The sequence below is a fragment of the Ranitomeya variabilis genome, chromosome 3 (assembly GCF_051348905.1).
Source record: "Ranitomeya variabilis isolate aRanVar5 chromosome 3, aRanVar5.hap1, whole genome shotgun sequence".
Lineage (NCBI taxonomy): Eukaryota > Metazoa > Chordata > Amphibia > Anura > Dendrobatidae > Ranitomeya > Ranitomeya variabilis.
Genome location: NC_135234.1, coordinates 28,645,295 through 28,669,531, shown reverse-complemented (window position 1 = coordinate 28,669,531; position 24,237 = coordinate 28,645,295). Strand labels below are relative to the sequence as shown.

General features: G+C 40.1%; 1 protein-coding gene across 2 annotated transcripts in view; it reads right to left on the bottom strand.

Moving 5' to 3' along the window:
• Positions 1-24,237, bottom strand: part of DSCAM (DS cell adhesion molecule) — a 518,766-nt gene that overhangs the window by 30,104 nt on the left and 464,425 nt on the right. For both annotated transcript variants that reach the window (XM_077293859.1, XM_077293860.1), the window contains exons 31-32: positions 22,712-22,909; positions 18,832-19,134 (exon numbers count right to left, since the gene is read on the bottom strand). In XM_077293859.1, the coding sequence (XP_077149974.1) occupies positions 18,832-19,134; positions 22,712-22,909 (501 nt within the window). The remainder of the gene's footprint in view (positions 1-18,831; positions 19,135-22,711; positions 22,910-24,237) is intronic.

Below are 24,237 nucleotides of genomic sequence, written 5' to 3'. Positions count from 1 at the left end.
TGGGGATGGTGTGTTCAGGGTGATGAGCTGTGTTGCCTTTACGCCAAACATATCGTTTGGCATTATTGCCAAAAAGTTCAATCTTGGTTTCATCTGACCAGAGCACCTTCTTCCACATGTTTGGTGTGTCTCCCAGGTGGCTAGATGCAAACTTTAATCAACACTTTTTATGGATATCTTTGAGAAATGGCTTTCTTCTTGCCACTCTTCCATAAAGGCCAGATTTGTGCAGTGTACGACTGATTGTTGTCCTATGGACAGACTGTCCCACCTCAGCTGTATATCTCTGCAGTTCCTCCAAAGTGATCATGGGCCTCTTGGCTGCATCTCTGATCAGTCTTCTCCTTGTTTGAGATGAAAGTTTAGAGGGACGGCCGGGTCTTGGTAGATTTGCAGTGGTATGATACTCCTTCCATTTCAATATGATCGCTTGCACAGTGCTCCTTTGGATGGTTAAAGTTTTGGAAATCATTTTGTATCCAAATCCGGCTTTAAACTTCTCCACAACAGTATCACGGACCTGCCTGTTGTGTTTCTTGGTCTTCATTATGCTCCCTGTGCTTCACACAGAACCCTGAGACTATCACAGAGCAGGTGCATTTATACGGAGACTTGATGACACACAGGTGGATTATATTTATCATCATTAGGCATTTAGGACAACATTGGATCATTCAGAGATCCACAATGAACTTCTGGAGTGAGTTTGCTGCACAGAAAGTAAAGGGGCTGAATAATATTGCACGCCCCACTTTTCAGTTTTTGAATTTCCACAAAAATGTAAAATAACCAATAAATTTCGTTCAACTTCACAATTGTGTTCCTCTTGTTGTTGATTTACATATGGTATCTTTATGTTTGAAGCATGATATGTGGGAAAAGGTGGAATAGTTCCAGGGGGAGGAATACTTTCGCAAGGCACTGTATCTATCATTACCTATCTAATATCTATCCATCCCATATCTATCTATCTATCTAATATCTGTCTATCTGTTCCATATAGAATCATAGAATGTTAGAGTTGGAAGGGACCTCCAGAGTCATCATGTTCAACACCCTGCTCAATGCAGGATTCACTAAACCATCTCAGACAGATGTCTGTCCAGCCTCTGAAGACTTCCATTGAAGGAGAACTCACCACCTCTCGTGGCCGCCTGTTCCACTCATTGAGCACCCTCACTATCCAGAAGTTTTTTCTAATATCTAATCTGTATCTTCTCCCTTTCAGTTTCATTCCATTGCTTCTCATGTTTCCAGGTGCAAATGAGAATAATGATAATGTATCTACACCAGGGGTCTCAAACTGCATTCCTCGAGAGCCACAAACCATACGCGTTTTAAAGATTTCCTTAGCATTGAACAAGGTGCTGTAATCATTATGTGTGTAGGTGATTAAATTATCACCTGTGCAGTACAAGGAAATCCTGAAAACATGACCTGTTTGCAGCCCTTGAGGAATGCAGTTTGAGACCTCTGCTCTACACTGTGATATCGCTTCAGATATTTGTAGACAGCTATAAGTCCCCTCTTAGTCTTCTTTTTTGTAAGCTAAACATTCCCAGATCCTTTAACCATTCCTCGTAGTACATACTTTGATAACTGTTCACTGTTCTGGTAGCTCTTCTCTGAACTTGTACCAGTTTTTCAATGTCTTTTTTAAAATGTGGTCCCCAGAACTGGACACAGTATTCCAGATGAGACCTGACCAACGAGGAGTAGAGGGGGATAATTACTTCACGTTATCTAGACTCTAGGCTTCTCTTAATACATCCTAGAACTGTGTTTGCCTTTTTTGCTGCTGCATCACACTGTTGACTCATTGTCACACTGGGTGAGGGAGCAGCTAGGTTCACAGCAATGGGAAGAGGGTGGGGAAGCTCGAACACTAGGAAAGGGGGGAGGGGGGAATGGAGACCCCTAGGCAGATCTGACAAGACCCTAACTCCCTTAACGTCCCTAAATAGGTTCTGTACCTATCGCCGAGCAGAAGCCTAATCCCTGACTGCCCCTAGAGATAGGCCCTGGATAGGGGGTGGGCAGGGTGCGCTCTTGTCAGCCCCCACTACAACAAAAGATAAAACGGGTAAACAAACAGGGGTATACACTTTGCTTGAGAAGACACAAGAGAGATCACTCCAACAATCCTCCAAGAGAACTCCAAGAAGTCACTAGTCGACTACTAGCACTTCCAACCTGGACAGAGGAAAATAGAGCTTTCACCAGTGCCTTACTGAAGAGACTAAAGGTATTTAAATATCCAGCAAGGGTGTGTCAATCAGCAACAGAAGGTGGAGGTCTCTGCTAGGTCCTAGAGGGAGGGGGATATCACTGCACAACAGAGATGCAAAGATCAAGAAGTTGCTTGCAGAGCCAAGCGCAATGACCTTCTACAGCTGGATCCAGAATGATTGTCTGTCACACCTGACACACACGTGACACTCATGTGCAGTCTGTGATCTATTCGTATACCCAACTCTTTTTCACATGTGCTGTTTCTTAGTTCTTTTCCTCCCATTCTGTAGATGTAATTTTCATTTTTTCTTGCCCAGGTATAGAATCTAGTCTATCTATCCATAAAATATCTATATCATATATATCTATCATTTATCCATATAGAGTTTAACAGATCCACACTGCCGTGAAAATAATGAATATGAGGATGAGATTGGTGAAGCTAAGAGCATATATTTTTCTAATCCAATGCTGAGAATCAGAATATGACGTACTCAGTGGGTGTGTGTGTGGCATAATAATATATAAATCAGAGAACAAATCAGGGAACACACATACGTTCACACGAATGTGTGAGATTACAAGCGATTACGTTGTGGCGCAGTACAGAGGAGGCACAGACGGTGCGGTGCCCGCAGGCTCAGGCAATTATACTTTTTTTTTTTTCTTTTAAGTCCATACAAGATAAAATTACCCAGGCATGGTGAATGCAGACAAAAGTCCTTATATTGCAAATCCCATGCCTGCTGCCAAAAACCTCCTGTCACCCCGGAGGTCCTGAAACTGAGCCATTTCTATCATCATACTCTATATAGGCATCAGGACGAGAGTAGTGCGAAGACAAGGAGTTATATAAACCTCAGTATAGAGATAGCGATCAGTATATAACCATCACAGGTTATAGATGAAGCACTACAACCCCCAACATGACCATAATGCAATTCTACGTCACTCTATTCATAGAACACTACTACTTCCAACATTCCATTACATGGATGATGAGTGTTTTAGTGCGGGGTATACAGCTGGCTGCCGTCTATATATAGAGGCGTCCTCCTCTGGATCGGGCGATGGGTTACTGACGGTGAAGGCTGGAGATTTTTAGTTAGGAGCAGCTGCCACTTATGGGTCATTTCCTTCAGGAAAGTTCAAAGCCAGGGAAATAGGATTTCCTTCCACTGGCAATAATGAACTGTCCGGTGTGATTTATACAATGATCAGCCAGCAGAAGCCACGGCCGCCCCTGGAGCTCATAGCTGCTTCCTTCACCATCACTGCAAAGAGTGTTCTCCATCCAATACCCATCCCGTGTATCCTTAAAATGCATGTCCATCCCAGAACCTAAAATAAAGCCATGTTGTGCTGATTGATCTCTTAATATATCTAGTATAGAAAACCGACTAGAATATTGAAAGGATATATTAAATTGAAAAACCAGAAAAAGCGTACTATCCTTAAAACGATATTTTATTATTAAATTGTCTAAAATCCCAATAAATAAGACTCAAATGTATGCAATCAACATCAGCCAACTGGGTTGGGTAAGCTAGAAAAATAGGGAGAAAATAGCAGATATGCCTGACACAGTCCCTGTAGGTGGCCCTAAAGTGTCTTAAACCTACCTACCAGCGGAGGTTGGCACCCTAGATTTCGATATGGCGCCCCCGCTCACCGTCGACTGTCCCTTCTCACCCTAGTAGGGTCCTACTTGCTACCCACACCCAGGTACCCACAGACATACACACACAAATTGACCAATAGGTCACACTAACCAAAAAACGTGAAAAAGTGAAAAAAGAAAAAAGTGAACGAAAAATTCTAAAAACACTGCAGACATAGCTGCATAAATGCACTAAATAGCATGTAACCCACAGTTACCTCAAAAAATATTTGAAAAAATATATAAATAGTGCAGAGCTATGGGGTACAGCAGGGCACAGTTGGAGTGTGCTCAGTTAGATATTCGGAGGTCATGAGTAGTGAAGCCTCTAATAGATGTAACAATAGGTCACTGTCTTTGTTAGTGATTGATGACCCAAAAATCATAGACAGACCAATAAAGCTAATGTACAGAGTGGATCCCTAGGCAAGATAGCACCCCTCCGAAAAGGTTAGCAGATATATGAGTACACTCAATGGATGTAAGTATGTTGTTGGGTGATATAGATATTACACCCTAAATTGTCCAAAAATAAACAGAACAAAATATTCAACAAAAACCAAAAAACAAAATAAACCCAAATGAAAAAATTATCTGCCTTATAGGGTATCACATATAGTATTTCTTATTTAGTTTGAGGGCTAATGCACATCAGTATACAGAAACGACTGAGAACCATCCCTCATTACTCTCTCTATATTAGATGATCTGGTAAACTTTTATTGCTATGAGTAGCATATTAGTCTGCACTCTAGATGCCATCCGAGTTCCGCATCTTATACCATAGAAAAAATCAGCAAAAATATTAAACAAAATCAGAAAAAAAAAAAAGAAAGAAACACAAAACAAATTGGTATCACATATAGTGTCTCTCAATTGCGTTAAATTAGTGCATCTACAAGCCCAAAATATCTGAGGCCAATCCCTTATAGGATATCACATATAGTATTTCTCATTTGGTTTAAGGGCTAATGCACATCAGAGTACAGAAACAGCTAAGAGCCATCCCTCATTACCCTCTCTATAATGGATAATCTGATACACTTTTGTTGCTGTCAGTAGCACATTAGTCTGCACTCTAGATGCCATACGAGTTCCGCATCTCATACCAAAGAAAAAATTAGCAAAATATTAAACAAAAATCAGAAGAAAGAAAGAAACACAAAATAAATTGGTATCACATAAAGTGTCTCTCAATAGCATTAGATTAGTGCATCTATAAGCCCAAAATGTCTGAGGCCAATCCCTCATTGCTGTCCTATAAGCAAGTACTAAACTTGGTCTGTCTTGACAGAGAAACATAAAGAAAAAAACTTATCTGAGTAGGTGACATATTCAGTCCCATCTCGCCATCCCTACGCGTTTCACCCCTTCCCAGTTTAGGGGCTCATCAGGGGATAAATTCGGGTACAGCAACAATGGCTTCAGAAGTCTAGCAGCAATGGCTACACACGTCAATTGGTCAATTTGTGTGTGTATGTCTGTGGGTACCTGGGTGTGGGTAGCAAGTAGGACCCTACTAGGGTAAGAAGGGACAGTCGACGGTGAGCGGGGGCGCCATATCGAAATCTAGGGTGCCAACCTCTGCTGGTAGGTAGGTTTAAGACACTTTAGGGCCACCTACAGGGACTGTGTCAGGCATATCTGCTATTTTCTCCCTATTTTTCTAGCTTACCCAACCCAGTTGGCTGATGTTGATTGCATACATTTGAGTCTTATTTATTGGGATTTTAGACAATTTAATAATAAAATATCGTTTTAAGGATAGTACGCTTTTTCTGGTTTTTCTCTTAATATATCCCAAATTCTGGCCAGCGTTTTGATTTTCTGAAACAGAGATCCAAATCCCAGCAAAATGATAAAATTCTCATTCTGTGAAGCCAACACTAGAGGGAGCAGAGGAGCTGACTGCGTACTGATCAGACACTGAACTCTGCGCTCCTGAGCTCCCCCTAGTGGTGACTGCAGAACTTCATGGTAAATTAATAATAATAATTTTATTTATATAGCGCCAACATATTCCGCAGCGCTTTACAACTTATAGAGGGGACTTGGTAAATTTCAAATCTACTTAAAAATTTGAGTAACTATGTCACTTACAGTGTTTTCTTCTACATTCACATCCAAAGCTGCATCTACAAAGTTATTATTTTCTTTTATCTTTGATTTGCTGTGCCATTCTCTGCCTCCTCAGGCCCTGTATTAGTTTAACACAATGAATCATCTTTGGTGATGAAGATCTTTGGTGATGGCACCATCTATAGGCATACAATGAGTTAATCTGTTATCTTTTCCTATCAGTGATAGTACTGTGTTTCTTTTACTTTAGCTTTCCCTGGAGTCCAAACAAACTAAAACAGGAGCAGTCCTCGAGAGCCGCCGAAGCATATTGGAATCCATAAAACCACTCTATATGAATTCTCACACTCACTGGGGAAGGAACGGCGCACCTCCGATACCGTCTACTAGGGAGAATCCATTATCTGCTAAGAAAATGAAGAGCAATCGATGAGCAGCAACACACAGAGAGGAGAAACTATGTGGGAGCAGAAATGAAGGCATTATACATCATCTGACGGACAGATATATAAGCATCTACCGCTACTATAGTATTTATATTCTTGTACATAGGGGCAGTATTATAGTAGTTATATTCTTATACATAGGGGCAGTATTATAGTAATTATATTCTTGTACATAGGGGCAGTATTATAGTAGTTATATTCTTGTACATAGGAGCAGTATTATAGTAGTTATATTCTTGTACATAGTGGCAGTATTATAGTAGTTATATTCTTGTACATAGGGGCAGTATTATAGTAGTTATATTCTTGTACATATGGGGCAGTATTATAGTAGTTATATTCTTGTACATAGGAGCAGTATTATAGTAGTTATATTCTTGTACATAGGAGCAGTATTATAGTAGCTATATTCTTGTACATAGGAGCAGTATTATAGTAGTTATATTCTTGTACATAGCAGCAGTATTATAGTAGTTATATTCTTGTACATAGGGGCAGTATTATAGTAGTTATATTCTTGTACATAGGGGCAGTATTATAGTAGTTATATTCCTGTACATAGGAGCAGTATTATAGTAGTTATATTCTTGTACATAGGAGCAGTATTATAGTAGTTATATTCTTGTACATAGGAGCAGTATTATAGTAGTTATATTCTTGTACATAGGGGGCAGTATTATAGTAGTTATATTCTTGTTCATAGGAGCAGTATTATAGTAGATATATTCTTGTACATAGGGGCAGTATTATAGTAGTTATATTCTTGTACATAGGAGCAGTATTATAGTAGTTATATTCTTGTACATAGGGGGCAGTATTATAGTAGTTATATTCTTGTTCATAGGAGCAGTATTATAGTAGTTATATTCTTGTACATAGGGGCAGTATTATAGTAGTTATATTCATAAACATAGGGGCAGTATTATAGTAGTTATATTCTTGTACATAGGAGCAGTATTATAGTAGTTATATTCATAAACATAGGAGCAGTATTATAGTAGCTATATTCTTGTACATAGGAGCAGTATTATAGTAGTTATATTCTTGTACATAGCAGCAGTATTATAGTAGTTATATTCTTGTACATAGGGGCAGTATTATAGTAGTTATATTCTTGTACATAGGGGCAGTATTATAGTAGTTATATTCCTGTACATAGGAGCAGTATTATAGTAGTTATATTCTTGTACATAGGAGCAGTATTATAGTAGTTATATTCTTGTACATAGGAGCAGTATTATAGTAGTTATATTCTTGTACATAGGGGCAGTATTATAGTAGTTATATTCATAAACATAGGGGCAGTATTATAGTAGTTATATTCTTGTACATAGGAGCAGTATTATAGTAGTTATATTCATAAACATAGGGGCAGTATTATAGTGGTTATATTCTTGTACATAGGGAGCAGTATTATAGTAGTTATATTCTTGTTCATAGGAGCAGTATTATCTATATATATAATTGTCTAAGGGTTTTTCCGTCTGTCTGTCTGTCTGTCTGTCCTGGAAATCCCGCGTCTCTGATTGGTCGAGGCCGCCAGGCCTCGACCAATCACCGACGGGCACAGCATGGCGACGATGATGTCATAATGGAAATCCCGCGTCTCTGATTGGTCGAGGCCGCCAGGCCTCGACCAATCAGCGACGGGCACAGTATCGACGTAGATGTCATAATGGTTGCCATGGCGACGATGATGTCACAAAGGTTGCCTCGACCAATCAGCGATGGGCACAGTCTACCGCGAATTCTGGAATCATCATTGCCAATATACTACAGGGACATGCATATTCTAGAATACCCGATGCATTAGAATCGGGCCACAGTCTAGTAGTAGTTATATTCTTGTACATAGGGGCAGTATTATAGTAGTTATATTCATAAACATAGGGGCAGTATTATAGTAGTTATATTCTTGTACATAAGAGCAGTATTATAGTAGTTATATTCATAAACATAGGGGCAGTATTATAGTAGTTATATTCCTGTACATAGGAGCAGTATTATAGTAGCTATATTCTTGTACATAGGGGGTAGTATTATAGTAGTTATATTCTTGTACATAGGAGCAGTATTATAGTAGCTATATTCTTATATATAGGGGGCAGTATTATAGTAGTTATATTCTTGTACATAGGAGCAGTATTATAGTAGTTATATTCTTGTACATAGGAGCAGTATTATAGTAGTTATATTCTTGTACATAGGGGCAGTATTATAGTAGTTATATTCCTGTACATAGGAGCAGTATTATAGTAGTTATATTCTTGTACATAGGGGGCAGTATTATAGTATTTATATTCTTGTACATAGGGGGCAGTATTATAGTAGTTATATTCTTGTACATAGGAGCAGTATTATAGTAGTTATATTCTTGTTCATAGGAGCAGTATTATAGTAGTTATATTCTTGTACATAGGGGGCAGTATTATAGTAGTTATATTCTTGTACATAGGAGCAGTATTATAGTAGTTATATTCTTGTTCATAGGAGCAGTATTATAGTAGTTATATTCTTGTACATAGGGGCAGTATTATAGTAGTTATATTCCTGTACATAGGAGCAGTATTATAGTAGCTATATTCTTGTACATAGGGGCAGTATTATAGTAGTTATATTCTTGTACATAGGAGCAGTATTATAGTAGTTATATTCTTGTACATAGGGGGCAGTATTATAGTAGTTATATTCTTGTACATAGGGGCAGTATTATAGTAGTTATATTCTTGTACATAGGAGCAGTATTATAGTAGTTATATTCTTGTTCATAGGAGCAGTATTATAGTAGTTATATTCTTGTACATAGGGGGCAGTATTATAGTAGTTATATTCTTGTACATAGGAGCAGTATTATAGTAGTTATATTCTTGTTCATAGGAGCAGTATTATAGTAGTTATATTCTTGTACATAGGGGCAGTATTATAGTAGTTATATTCCTGTACATAGGAGCAGTATTATAGTAGCTATATTCTTGTACATAGGGGCAGTATTATAGTAGTTATATTCTTGTACATAGGAGCAGTATTATAGTAGTTATATTCTTGTACATAGGGGGCAGTATTATAGTAGTTATATTCTTGTACATAGGAGCAGTATTATAGCCCCTTCCTGACATCAGACGTACTATCCCGTCGAGGTGGGGTGGGCCCGTATGACCGCCGACGGGATAGTACGTCATCATCGATCAGCGGCGCTCACGGGGGGAGCGCGGCCGAGTGTCAGCTGCATATCGCAGCTGACATCCGGCACTATGTGCCAGGAGCGGTCACGGACCGCCCCCGGCACATTAACCCCCGGCACACCGCGATCAAACATGATCGCAGTGTACCGGCGGTATAGGGAAGCATCGCGCAGGGAGGGGGCTCCCTGCGGGCTTCCCTGAGACCCCCGGAGCAACGCGATGTGATCGCGTTGCTCTGAGGGTCTCCTACCTCCCTCCTCGCCGCAGGTCCCGGATCCAAGATGGCCGCGGCATCCGGGTCCTGCAGGGAGGGAGGTGGCTTACCGAGTGTCTGCTCAGGGCAGACGCTTGGTAAGCCTGCAGCCCTGCACAGCAGATCGTCGATCTGGCAGAGTGCTGTGCACACTGCCAGATCAATGATCTGTGATGTCCCCCCCTGGGACAAAGTAAAAAAGTGAAAAAAAATTTTTTCCACATGTGTAAAAAAAAAAAATAAAAATTCCTAAATAAATAATAATGAAAAAAAATATATTATTCCCATAAATACATTTCTTTATCTAAATAAAAAAAACAAAACAATAAAAGTACACATATTTAGTATCGCCGCGTCCGTAACGACCCAACCTATAAAACTGCCCCACTAGTTAACCCCTTCAGTAAACACCGTAAGAAAAAAAAAAAAAAAACGAGGCAAAAAACAACGCTTTATTACCATACCGCCGAACAAAAAGTGGAATAACACACGATCAAAAAGACTGATATAAATAACCATGGTACCGCTGAAAACGTCATCTTGTCCCGCAAAAAACAAGCCGCCATACAGCATCATCAGCAAAAAAATAAAAAAGTTATAGTCCTGAGAATAAAGCGATACCAAAATAATTATTTTTTCTATATTTTAGTTTTTATCGTATAAAAGCGCCAAAACATAAAAAAATGATATAAATGAGATATCGCTGTAATCGTACTGACCCGACGAATAAAACTGCTTTATCAATTTTACCAAACGCGGAACGGTATAAACGCCTCTCCCAAAAGAAATTCATGAATAGCAGGTTTTTGGTCATTCTGCCTCACAAAAATCGGAATAAAAAGCGATCAAAAATGGTCACGTGTCCGAAAATGTTACCAATAAAAACGTCAACTCGTCCCGCAAAAAACAAGACCTCACATGACTCTGTGGAGCAAAATGTGGAAAAATTATAGGTCTCAAAATGTGGAGACGCAAAAACTTTTTTGCTATAAAAAGCGTCGCTGGTTTCACACTTGCGTTTTTGTCTGCAGCGTTTTTTGCACAAAAAAACACATGCGTTTTTTCCCTATATTTGACATTGAAAACGCATGCGTTTTTTTTGTACGCGTTTGGTCGCGTTTTCAAACGCATGCGGTTTTTTTCTGCATGCGTTCATTTTCAGAAATACAACCTGCAGTATTTTCTTGCGTTTTTAAGCACATGCGTTTGTTTGCGTTAAAAACGCATGCATTTTTATCGAAAAAAAACAGAAAACACACTGAAAAGCCACCCACCACCATCAAGGTGATAAAGGGATCCAAACCCTAACCCTACCCCTAAACTCATCCCTAACCGTTTAATGAACATTTTCTGACAGTCATAGTGCCACGTATTTCAGTGCCACGTATTTCAGTGCCACGTATCACGTATTTCAGTGCCACGTGTTTCAGTGCCACGTATTTCAGTGCCACGTATCACGTATTTCAGTGCCACATATTTTAGTGCCACGTATTTCAGTGCCACGTATTTCAGTGCCACGTATTTCAGTGCCACGTGTTTCAGTGCCACGTATTTAAGTGCCACGTATCACATATTTCAGTGCCACGTGTTTCAGTGCCACGTATTTCAGTGCCACGTATTTCAGTGCCACGTATTTCAGTGCCACGTATTTCAGTGCCACGTATTTAAGTGCCACGTATTTAGGTGCCACGTATTTCAGTGCCACGTATTTCAGTGCCACGTATTTCAGTGCCACGTATTTCAGTGCCACGTATCACGTATTTCAGTGCCACGTATCACGTATTTCAGTGCCACATATTTTAGTACCACGTATTTCAGTGCCACGTGTTTCAGTGCCACGTATTTAAGTGCCACGTATCACATATTTCAGTGCCACGTATTTAAGTGCCACGTATTTAAGTGCCACGTATTTCAGTGCCACGTATTTCAGTGCCACGTATTTCAGTGCCACGTATTTAAGTGCCACGTATTTCAGTGCCACGTATTTCAGTGCCACGTATTTCAGTGCCACGTATTTCAGTGCCACGTATCACGTAGTGCCACGTGTTTCAGTGCCACGTATTTAAGTGCCACGTATCACGTATTTCAGTGCCACGTATTTCAGTGCCACGTATTTCAGTGCCACGTATTTCAGTGCCACGTATTTTAGTGACACGTATTTCAGTCACGTTTAGGGTTAGGGGTAGGGTTAGGGCTAGGGTTGCAGGTAAAGTTAGGGTTAGGGTTTGGATTACATTTACGTTTGGATTAGGGTTGGGATTAGAATTATGGGTGTGTCAGGGCTAGGGGTGTGGTTAGGGTTACCGTTGGGATTAGGGTTAGGGGTGTGTTTGGGTTAGGGTTTCAGGTAGAATTGGGGAGTTTCCACTGTCCAGGCACATCAGGGGCTCTCCAAGCGCGACATGGCGTCCAATCTCAATTCCAGCCAATTCTGCGTTGAAAAAGTAAAACAGTGCTCCTTCCCTTCCGAGCTCTCCCGTGCGCCCAAAAAGGGGTTTACCCCAACATATGTGTTATCAGCGTACTCGGGACAAATTGAACAACAACTTCTGGGGTCCAAGTTCTCTTGTTATCCTTAGGAAAATAAAAATTTGGGGGGCTAAAAATCATTTTTGTGGGAAAAAAAAGATGTTTTATTTTCACGGCTCTGCGTTATAGACTGTAGTGAAACACTTGGGGGTTCAAAGTTCTCACAACACATCTAGATAAGTTCCTTGGGAGGTCTAGTTTCCAATATGGGGTCACTTGTGGGGGGTTTGTACTGTTTGGGTACATCAGGGGCTCTGCAAATGCAACGTGACGCCTGCAGACCAATCCATTTAAGGCTGCATTCCAAATGGCGCTCCTTCCCTTCCGAGCTCTGTCATGCACCCAAACAGTGGTTCCCCCCCACATATGGGGTATCAGCGTACTCAGGACAAATTGGACAACAACTTTTGGGGTCTAATTTATCCTGTTACCCTTGTAAAAATACAAAACTGGGGGCTAAAAAATCATTTTTGTGAAAAAAAAAAAAGAATTTTTATTTTCACGGCTTTGCGCTATAAACTTTAGTGAAACACTTGGGGGTTCAAAGTTCTCAAAACACATCTAGATAAGTTCCTTGGGAGGTCTAGTTTCCAATATGGGGTCACTTGTGGGGGGTTTGTACTGTTTGGGTACATCAGGGGCTCTGCAAATGCAACGTGACGGCTGCTGACCAATCCATTTAAGTCTGCATTCCAAATGGCGCTCCTTCCCTTCCGAGCTCTGTCATGCGCCCAAACAGTGGTTCCCCCCCACATATGGGGTATCAGCGTACTCAGGACAAATTGGAAAACAAATTTTGGGGTCCAATTTATTCTGTTACCCTTGTAAAAATACAAAGCTGGGTGCTAAAAAATCATTTTTGAGAAAAAAAATAAAAATTATTTTCACGGCTCTGCGTTATAATCTGTAGTGAAACACTTGGGGGTTCAAAGCTCTCAAAACACATCTAGATAAGATCCTTAGGGGGTCTACTTTCCAAAATGGTGTCACTTGTAGGGAGTTTCAATGTTTAGGCACATCAGGGGCTCTCCAAACGCAACATGGCGTCCCATCTCAATTCCAGTCAATTTTGCATTGAAAAGTCAAATGGCGCTCCATCCCTTCCAAGCTCTGCCATGCGCCCAAACAATGGTTTACACCCACATATGGGGTATCATCGTACTCAGGACAAATTGCACAACATTTTTTGGGGTCCAATTTCTTCTCTTACCCTTGGGAAAATAAAAAATTGGGGGCAAAAAGATCATTTTTGTGAAAAAATATGATTTTTTATTTTTACGGCTCTGCATTATAAACTTCTGTGAAGCACTTGGTGGGTCAAAGTGCTCACCACACATCTAGATAAGTTCCTTAGGGGGTCTACTTTCCAAAATGGTGTCACTTGTAGGGAGTTTCAATGTTTAGGCACATCAGGGGCTCTCCAAACGCAACATGGCGTCCCATCTCAATTCCAGTCAATTTTGCATTGAAAAGTCAAATGGCGCTCCTTCCCTTCCAAGCTCTGCCATGCGCCCAAACAATGGTTTACACCCACATATGGGGTATCATCGTACTCAGGACAAATTGCACAACATTTTTTGGGGTCCAATTTCTTCTCTTACCCTTGGGAAAATAAAAAATTGGGGGCGAAAAGATCATTTTTGTGAAAAAATATGATTTTTTATTTTTACGGCTCTGCATTATAAACTTCTGTGAAGCACTTGGTGGGTCAAAGTGCTCACCACACATCAAGATAAGTTCCTTAGGGGGTCTACTTTCCAAAATGGTGTCACTTGTAGGGGGTTTCAGTGTTTAGGCACATCAGGGGCTCTCCAAACGCAACATGGCGTCCCATCTCAATTCCAGTCAATTTTGCATTGAAAAGTCAAATGGCGCTCCTTCCCTTCCAAGCTCTGCCATGCGCCCAAACAATGGTTTACACCCACATATGGGGTATCATCGTACTCAGGACAAATTGCACAACATTTTTTGGGGTCCAATTTCTTCTCTTACCCTTGGGAAAATAAAAAATTGGGGGCGAAAAGATCATTTTTGTGAAAAAATATGATTTTTTATTTTTACGGCTCTGCATTATAAACTTCTGTGAAGCACTTGGTGGGTCAAAGTGCTCACCACACATCAAGATAAGTTCCTTAGGGGGTCTACTTTCCAAAATGGTGTCACTTTTAGGGGGTTTCAGTGTTTAGGCACATCAGGGGCTCTCCAAACGCAACATGGCGTCCCATCTCAATTCCAGTCAATTTTGCATTGAAAAGTCAAATGGCGCTCCTTCCCTTCCAAGCTCTGCCATGCGCCCAAACAATGGTTTACACCCACATATGGGGTATCATCGTACTCAGGACAAATTGCACAACATTTTTTGGGGTCCAATTTCTTCTCTTACCCTTGGGAAAATAAAAAATTGGGGGCGAAAAGATCATTTTTGTGAAAAAATATGATTTTTTATTTTTACGGCTCTGCATTATAAACTTCTGTGAAGCACTTGGTGGGTCAAAGTGCTCACCACACATCAAGATAAGTTCCTTAGGGGGTCTACTTTCCAAAATGGTGTCACTTGTAGGGGGTTTCAGTGTTTAGGCACATCAGGGGCTCTCCAAACGCAACATGGCGTCCCATCTCAATTCCAGTCAATTTTGCATTGAAAAGTCAAATGGCGCTCCTTTCCTTCCGAGCTCTGCCATACGCCCAAACAGTGGTTTACCCCCACATATGGGGTATCAGCGTACTCAGGACAAATTGTACAACAACTTTGGGGGTCCATTTTCTCCTGTTACCCTTGGTAAAATAAAACAAATTGGAGCTGAAATAAATTTTGTGTGAAAAAAAGTTAAATGTTCATTTTTATTTAAACATTCCAAAAATTCCTGTGAAACACCTGAAGGGTTAATAAACTTCTTGAATGTGGTTTTGAGCACCTTGAGGGGTGCAGTTTTTAGAATGGTGTCACACTTGAGTATTTTCTATCATATAGACCCCTCAAAATGACTTCAAATGAGATGTGGTCCCTAAAAAAAAATGGTGTTGTAAAAATGAGAAATTGCTGGTCAACTTTTAACCCTTATAACTCCGTCACAAAAAAAAATTTTGGTTCCAAAATTGTACTGATGTAAAGTAGACATGTGGGAAATGTTACTTATTAAGTATTTTGCGTGACATATGTCTGTGATTTAAGGGCATAAAAATTCAAAGTTGGAAAATTGCAAAATTTTCAAAATTTTCGCCAAATTTCCATTTTTTTCACAAATAAACGCAAGTTATATCGAATAAATTTTACCACTAACATGAAGTACAATATGTCACGAGAAAACAATGTCAGAATCGCCAAGATCCGTCAAAGCGTTCCAGAGTTATAGCCTCATAAAGGGACAGTGGTCAGAATTGTAAAAATTGGCCCGGTCATTAACGTGCAAACCACCCTTGGGGGTGAAGGGGATAGTAGTTATATTCTTGTTCATAGGAGCAGTATTATAGTAGTTATATTCTTGTACATAGGGGCAGTATTATAGTAGTTATATTCCTGTACATAGGAGCAGTATTATAGTAGCTATATTCTTGTACATAGGGGCAGTATTATAGTAGTTATATTCTTGTACATAGGGGCAGTATTATAGTATTTATATTCTTGTACATAGGGGCAGCATTATAGTAGTTATATTCCTGTACATAGGGGCAGTGTTATAGTAGTTATATTCTTGTACATAGGGGCAGTATTATAGTATTTATATTCTTGTACATAGGGGCAGTATTATAGTATTTATATTCTTGTACATAGGGGCAGTATTATAGTAGTTATATTCTTGTACATAGGGGCAGTATTATAGTAGCTATATTCTTGTACATAGGGGCAGTATTATAGTATTTATATTCTTGTACATAGGGGCAGTATTATAGTAGTTATATTCTTGTACATAGGAGCAGTATTATAGTAGCTATATTCTTATATATAGGGGGCAGTATTATAGTAGTTATATTCTTGTACATAGGAGCAGTATTATAGTAGTTATATTCTTGTACATAGGAGCAGTATTATAGTAGTTATATTCATAAACATAGGGGCAGTATTATAGTAGTTATATTCCTGTACATAGGAGCAGTATTATAGTAGCTATATTCTTATATATAGGGGGCAGTATTATAGTAGTTATATTCTTGTACATAGGAGCAGTATTATAGTAGTTATATTCTTGTACATAGGAGCAGTATTATAGTAGTTATATTCTTGTACATAGGGGCAGTATTATAGTAGTTATATTCATAAACATAGGGGCAGTATTATAGTAGTTATATTCTTGTACATAGGAGCAGTATTATAGTAGTTATATTCTTGTACATAGGAGCAGTATTATAGTAGTTATATTCTTGTACATAGGGGCAGTATTATAGTAGTTATATTCATAAACATAGGGGCAGTATTATAGTAGTTATATTCTTGTACATAGGAGCAGTATTATAGTAGTTATATTCTTGTACATAGGCGCAGTGTTCTAGTAGTTATATTCTTGTACATAAGGGCAGTATTATAGTAGTTATATTCTTGTACATAGGAGCAGTATTATAGTAGTTATATTCTTGTACATAGGAGCAGTATTATAGTAGTTATATTCTTGTACATAGGAGCAGTATTATAGTAGTTATATTCTTGTACATAAAGCAGTATTATAGTAGTTATATTCTTGTACATAGGGGGCAGTATTATAGTAGTTATATTCTTGTACATAGGAGCAGTATTATAGTAGTTATATTCTTGTACATAGTACAGTATTATAGTAGTTATATTCTTGTACTTAGGAGCAGTATTATAGTAGTTATATTCTTGTACATAGGAGCAGTATTATAGTAGTTATATTCTTGTACTTAGGAGCAGTATTATAGTAGTTATATTCTTGTATATAGGAGCAGTATTATAGTAGTTATATTCTTGTACATAGGAGCAGTATTATAGTAGTTATATTCTTGTACATAGGAGCAGTATTATAGTAGTTATATTCTTGTACTTAGGAGCAGTATTATAGTAGTTATATTCTTGTACTTAGGAGCAGTATTATAGTAGTTATATTCTTGTACATAGGAGCAGTATTATAGTAGTTATATTCTTGTACATAGTACAGTATTATAGTAGTTATATTCTTGTACTTAGGAGCAGTATTATAGTAGTTATATTCTTGTACTTAGGAGCAGTATTATAGTAGTTATATTCTTGTACATAGGAGCAGTATTGTAGTAGTTACAATCTTGTACATAGGAGCAGTATTATAGTAGTTATAGACATAACAGATTTTGGTGGCTTTTCATAGGTTAGAGCATCTAGTGTATAACTAGCTGTACAAGCTTTGGGTGTTGAGACCTTTCGGATTACTGTCGACACAATTTTTTTCATTTATTTTTTTACATCTTGAAGTACTGTCATACTGGATAGGCATTGGAGTAAACGATACATCCCTGTATGTGTGCCACCACCATTAGGGAGCTCCCTGCATACTGTTTATAGGCTCCTGGGCTCCTCCTAGTGGTGGCTGTAGGAAGTCCGACTTTTACACTATGCAGATATACTAACACAGAATGTTCAACATATTTGGTGAACAATCACTTTTACTTCGATGGCCCGTTAAATAAATCCTTAGCTTAGCCACGATCGACATAAATGAAGCAATGCTCCAGCTTCATTACTATACTGTCAGAAGATATTGTCGATACGAGACGTCTGCCAGGCACAATTAAAATTACAAAAGCATGAAATTAAAATGTAGACTCTTTTTCAGACCAACTTAAAAAAAAATCTAGAATATTAAAAAGAAAAGAAAGTCCCGTCCTGATGGTAAGTCGTTAAATATGCTGCTTGTCAAACCATTTAATGGTCGGTTGGTTTTCTGACAAGTAAAAAGATTTTTTTTTTGTTTCCACAACATTCTTGTTATGAAAATCTTCAGGTTTAAAAATAACCCCGCAGCGGAGCTGACAGGTAGATCGCGTGTGGCGGCACAACGGAACGGACGGATTGTTTCCAGCGAGTCTAGAAAATGTCACCCTTCGGATCTAACCATTGTTTACACGCAGAGGAAAGCGGCCAAATAAAGAATAGCTATGCCTGCTGTGATACGGGCTGCAAACAGCACAGGCACTTCTTAAAGGGACGTCACAGCACAGAACCTGCAGAGGCGCTTCTTAAAGGGATGTCACCTACAACCAAGATCATGCCTTCTGCAAGTTTTCCTATTGGTACTGAACCAGTGGCAGCCATTCCACTCACTAAACGACCCTCCGACAAGCCAAAAAAGACATCAGAATTACCAGTAACTAAAGTTGCAGCCACCGTGTAAATCAGGTCTGTGCATCATGGTAAGGCAGTCTACTGTATAGCAGACACTGAATAGCAGACACGGTATAGCACACTTCTAAGATGGTGATCACCGCTGGAATACCACGGCCTGAAGAAGGATGAGATGCACTTACCTGGCCGATGTGCCTTTGGAGCTGCCATATTTTGCACTTTTCCACCATCCAGAGGTTTGGGGGGTGATGCAGTAAACCTGCATATCCCGGACTCTGATGGGGTGCTCGAGGTCAGACTGTCTGTGTACTCATTAGTCCCTGCGGTCAGCTGCTCTGACGAGGTGTCTGATATGAAGCATTCTGTGATGGTGAATTTGGCGTGTCTCAGCTGCTCCTCCATCTTGGCGTGCTCGTAGGCTCTGGCCAGCTCTTCGTAAGTGGACGAGGCACTTTCTGTAGAGACCATGCTGCTCCGTGCTCGGTCTGTAAGAAGAAACACACACAGGCACTGTCATTGATTTGGTCTGCCCTAGGACCGCAGTGGAAAAACCCAAGTTTGATAAAAGTTACAAAAACCATGAAGACTTTCCAAGATTGTTTCCCAAACTTCGGACCAGTCTAAGATGATTCAGAACTGTTGATGGGCACAAGGCTACAAGGCTGTACTCACCATATTACCAGAGTAGGCATCTAACTGGGGCAATATAGAAACTGGACTAAGCCAGTGGAGAATGGCAGCATTAAAGAGCAGTCTCCTGCATCACCAAGTGACCTGACCCTTTAATGTTTGGAATATATCCCCACCTCTGATGTCCCATTGATGTTGGATGATTACATTTTACTGTACAGATACATAGGGCACTCTGGTTTCCAGTCTGGCAGCACAATACCCTGGCCAACGATGGCATGCATGGTGTAATTGTATAAAATAAGTGCCCAGACCCTTCTGCCCTCATGTCCTGTCAATTTACATAATATATTTGCTGATATTGCTGGCAGGGTCTGAGAGATGAGAAGGAGTGGAAATATTATTGATCCAGGATCCATATGTAAATGATCAGATGCAGCAGCGTTGGGTTTGCACGGTGTAGAGCTGCTGACGCTGTGATTTTCACCTTTAATTTGGCTTCTTTTAGATAGAAGTTTCCTGAATTTCACAGGGCAGAATTTGCTTTCGGCACAGAATGGAAAGATAATCCGTAATCCTGCAAGATCAGAACGTGTGACTAATGCACATGGTCGTATAAGAATATTCTAGGGTAATCAGCTCCACGCACAGGGGTGTAACAAGTAACCATGAGGCCCCATAACAAAGCTGGTAACAGTGGCCTCGGCCCACTGCGGCTATTGTCAGCAGCGAGTTCAAAAGGTAAAATAATGATTGGTATTTTGGCTCTTCATAATGTGGAGGCTATAATTCACAAACATATGTAATTATAGAGGCAAAATGCACAGAAATCCTGCTCACAGCGATGTCACAGTAAATAAAGCACACAGTGATGTAACAATAAAAGGATAATGCACACAGTGATGTCACAGTACAGGGATAATACACACAGTGATGTCACAGTACAGAGATAATGAACACAGTGATGTAAGAATAAAAGGATAATGCACACAGTGATGTCACAGTACAGGGATAATGCACACAGTGATGTTGCAGTACAGAGATAATGAACACAGTGATGTAAGAATAAAAGGATAATGCACACAGTGATGTCACAGTACAGGGATAATGCACACAGTGATGTCGCAGTACAGAGATAATGTACACAGTAATGTCACAGTACAGAGATAAAGCACACAGTGAAATCACAGTTCAGGGATAATGCACATAGTGATGTCACAGTACAGGGATAATACACACAGTGATGTCACAGTACAGAGATAATGTACACAGTGATGTCACAGTACAGAGATAAAGCACACAGTGGTATCACAGTACAGGGATAATGTACACAGTGATGTCACAGTACAGGGATAATACACAGTGATGTCACAGTACAGAGATAATACAAACAGTGATGACACAGGACGGAGAAAGCACACAGTGATGTCACAGTACAGGGATAATGTACACAGTGATGTCACAGTGCAGTTATAAAACACAGTAATGTCACAGTACAGAGATAAAGCACACAGTGATGACACAGGACGGAGAAAGCACACAGTGATGTCATAGTATAAGGATAATGCACAAAGTGATGCCACAGTACAGTGATAAAGCACACAGTGATGTCACAGTACAGGAATAAAGCATACAGTGATGACAGTGCAGTGATATAGCACACAAAGATAAAGCACACAGTGAAGTCTCAGCACTATGCTAATGTACACAGTAATGTCACAATCCAGGGATAATGCACACAGTGATGTGCAGGGATAGTACTCAGCGGTAACTATGTGACTCCATAGTAAAACAGTAAAACCTACAGTGGGATCACATTATTTTTCACAGACATTATGATGTGCATCTTACCATTTTTAATTGCTGAGACCCAAAACAGATGTTATACCTGCGGCCCTGGTAGTTACACCCAAGGATGCCCAGTGACCCAATAGGCCTGTAATACGGACCTTTAGGGACTCCATATGGTGCCATAGAGGGTCTGTGCACGCACCATTGCCCCCTATATGAGCCCTAATAAAAGTCGTTCTGGTTACTCAGAGTAATGACATGTATCACCTGATCGTCTAGAACATCTAGTAATCCAGAATCCTACATATCGACTGCATCCTAATGAAAACACAATGTACTTTCATGCGAGTAAACAGCATAATGCAATCAATACGGGAGCAGCGGGCGGTGGCAGTAAACGTGGCCCCTTAATCTATACCATTTTTAATTGCTTTATCATCCTCGCTAATATTAAGGCAATTTCTCATCTGGTAAGTAGCTTATAAGAAAATCAATGGCTGCTCCTTGTAATCCCTTTATTGGCTTAGGACGTATTTCAATGGGGAAATGACCTCCACATTTACATTCACAAAACGGTCTTCAGCGCCGGGAGGCGTAGTGGCGTTTTCAATGCGATCGGATCTTACAAAATATCAAATCATACGAGGCGGATTGAGTCCGAAGCAATTCAGACACATAGAAATAATCTTGCATTTGCCGGTAATAGACTTTCTAATCGAGTTTTGTCGGAGGGGCTGATAAATGAAGTTACCATAGGAACTGCAATATAACAGATTCACCGGCTGGAGGGATGTGAGGGAGAAGCACTTCATGGGTGGAGAATTCCAGATTTCTGCGTCTGCAGTTTCCAATGGGCTTATACAGAAATGACATCAGTAATGCCAGCACGGGATGGGCATCTGAGGTGAGGATCATGTCAGTAGGCCATTAGATCATGGGTTGTCCACTTTACCTTAGATCTTGACCCCGCAGATCCGGAAAACTTTATTGATGTCATGGCCATGAGAGAGGACTACGTGTCTTACATGTGACTCTCACCTCCATGTAACCCACTATATGACTATTTGACCACGAAAGCTTCCAAAATCTTGTTAATGTTCAATCAGAGGAAGGGAGAAGATGTAGATGATGAGCAGTAGTAGTTGTTGTTTGAGAGAAATGTTCTTTCTTGTGCTTTTTCTCGTTGCCAAGCTTTATACTGCTAGGCAGCCACTTATGTAGTCAGAACCCCTCTGTGTCTGTTAGGTGGTTTGATCCACAATGGTTCAGGTTGATGTCGTGACTTGTGGAACGGACCACTGCAAATAGATTGGGGATTCTGACTACACTGAGAATCAGCGACTTTATAAGAAGGCAAAGCAACCAAAATACAAAGGATACCTACTGTATAATACACACAGGGACTGAACCTATAATTAAAGGAAACCTCCAACCTTCTACAGAGTTTTGGATGAATTCCTAAATGCTGGGACCATTGGAATTTAACAGGGTCTCAATTCACAAGCCCCGTTGAAGGTTACGTTTTACACGTCACAAAGTTTTACGTGATTGTTGTGTCTTTACAACACTGTACTAAAGTGTCCAAACTTAAAAAATGCAAATAGTGACATATTTACTATCCATTATAAAAAAATAAGTTACCTGTGTCCTGTGATGGGCTCACACTGTAGCTATCGCTTTCCTTGTCTACTGATCCGGTTGCCCTTGGTGTTGGCAGCCTCCAGTCTGTTGTTAGCGTGTGTGCAGATATGGTGGGATGGGGTCTATTAAGTGTCCACTGACTTGCGTATCTATTGCGGGCTGCCGGACCGGCTTTAGCATTTTTCCTAGTGGTTGGATCTGTAAGAAAGAAAAAGTGGTAAAATAGGGATGAAAGTAAGGAAGTGGCATTCAAAAGACTGACGCACCCCTGACTCATGTACTAGTGACAGGGCCAACACTTTCTTACAGGTTTCACTCTTACATGCAGGGTTATGGACATTATAGAAATGTGCCTCCTCCACTTGAACCCCTTTTATTAAGGCAAAGAGCAACTAAAACAATTGACTGCCACAACAGGCCAGGCTTAGAAAGGTGCCGTGTAACACAAATATCACCTGTACTGGCCGCCGTCGGGGAAATTTGTAGTTTCCACAATTTTCCTCAGTGATATCACGTTGAAACTTTCCCTTTAAGAAAGTTACTTTACCTGTAAATACCTTGGGTTGCACTATATATTATACATATGAAGAATTCTCACCCTGTGTAAAAAGGTGTTTGGCCCATTGTTTGCAGAATTGTTGTAATTCAGCCACATTGGAGGAATTCCGAGCATGAACCGCCTTTTAAGGTCTATGCCACAGCATCTCAATAGGATTAAGGTCAGGACTTTGACTAGGCCACTCCAAAGTCTTAATTTTGTTTTTCTGTAGCCATTCAGAGGTGGACTTGCTGATGTGTTTTGGATAATTTTCCTAACGCAGAACCCAAGTGCGCTTCAGCTTGAGGTCGTGAACAGATGGCTGGACACTTTCCTTCTCGATTTCTTGGTAGACAGCAGAATTCATGGTTCCTTTTACCACAGCAAGTCTTCCAGGTCCTGAAGCAGTAAAATAGCCCCAGACCATCACAGAACCACCACCATATTTTACTGTTGGCATGATGTTCCTTTTCTGAAATGCTGTGTTACTTCTAAACCAGATGTAATGGGACATACACCTTCCAACAAGTTCAACTATTGTCTCGTCAATCCACATAGTATTCTCCTAAAAGTCTTGGGGATCATCAAGATGTTTTCTGGCAAAACTGAGACAAGTCTTTATGTTCTTATTACTCAGAAGTGGTTTTCGTCTTGGAACTCTGCCATGTAGGCCATTTTTACCCAGTCTTTTTCTTATGATGGGAGTCATGAACACTGACATTAAGTGAGGGAAGTGCTGAGCTCTTGGAAGAATTTTGGTTGGCTGGCCACTCCTGCAAGGTTCACCACTATTCCATGTTTTCACTATTTGGGGATAATGGCTCTCACTGTGGTTCGCTGGAGTCACAAAGCTTGAGAAATGGCTTTATAACCTTTCCAGACTGATAGATCTCAATTATTTGATTCTCATTTGTTTCACAATTTCTTTGGATTGTGGCATGAAGTCTAGCTTTTGAGCATCTTTTGGTCTACTTCACTTTGTCAGGCA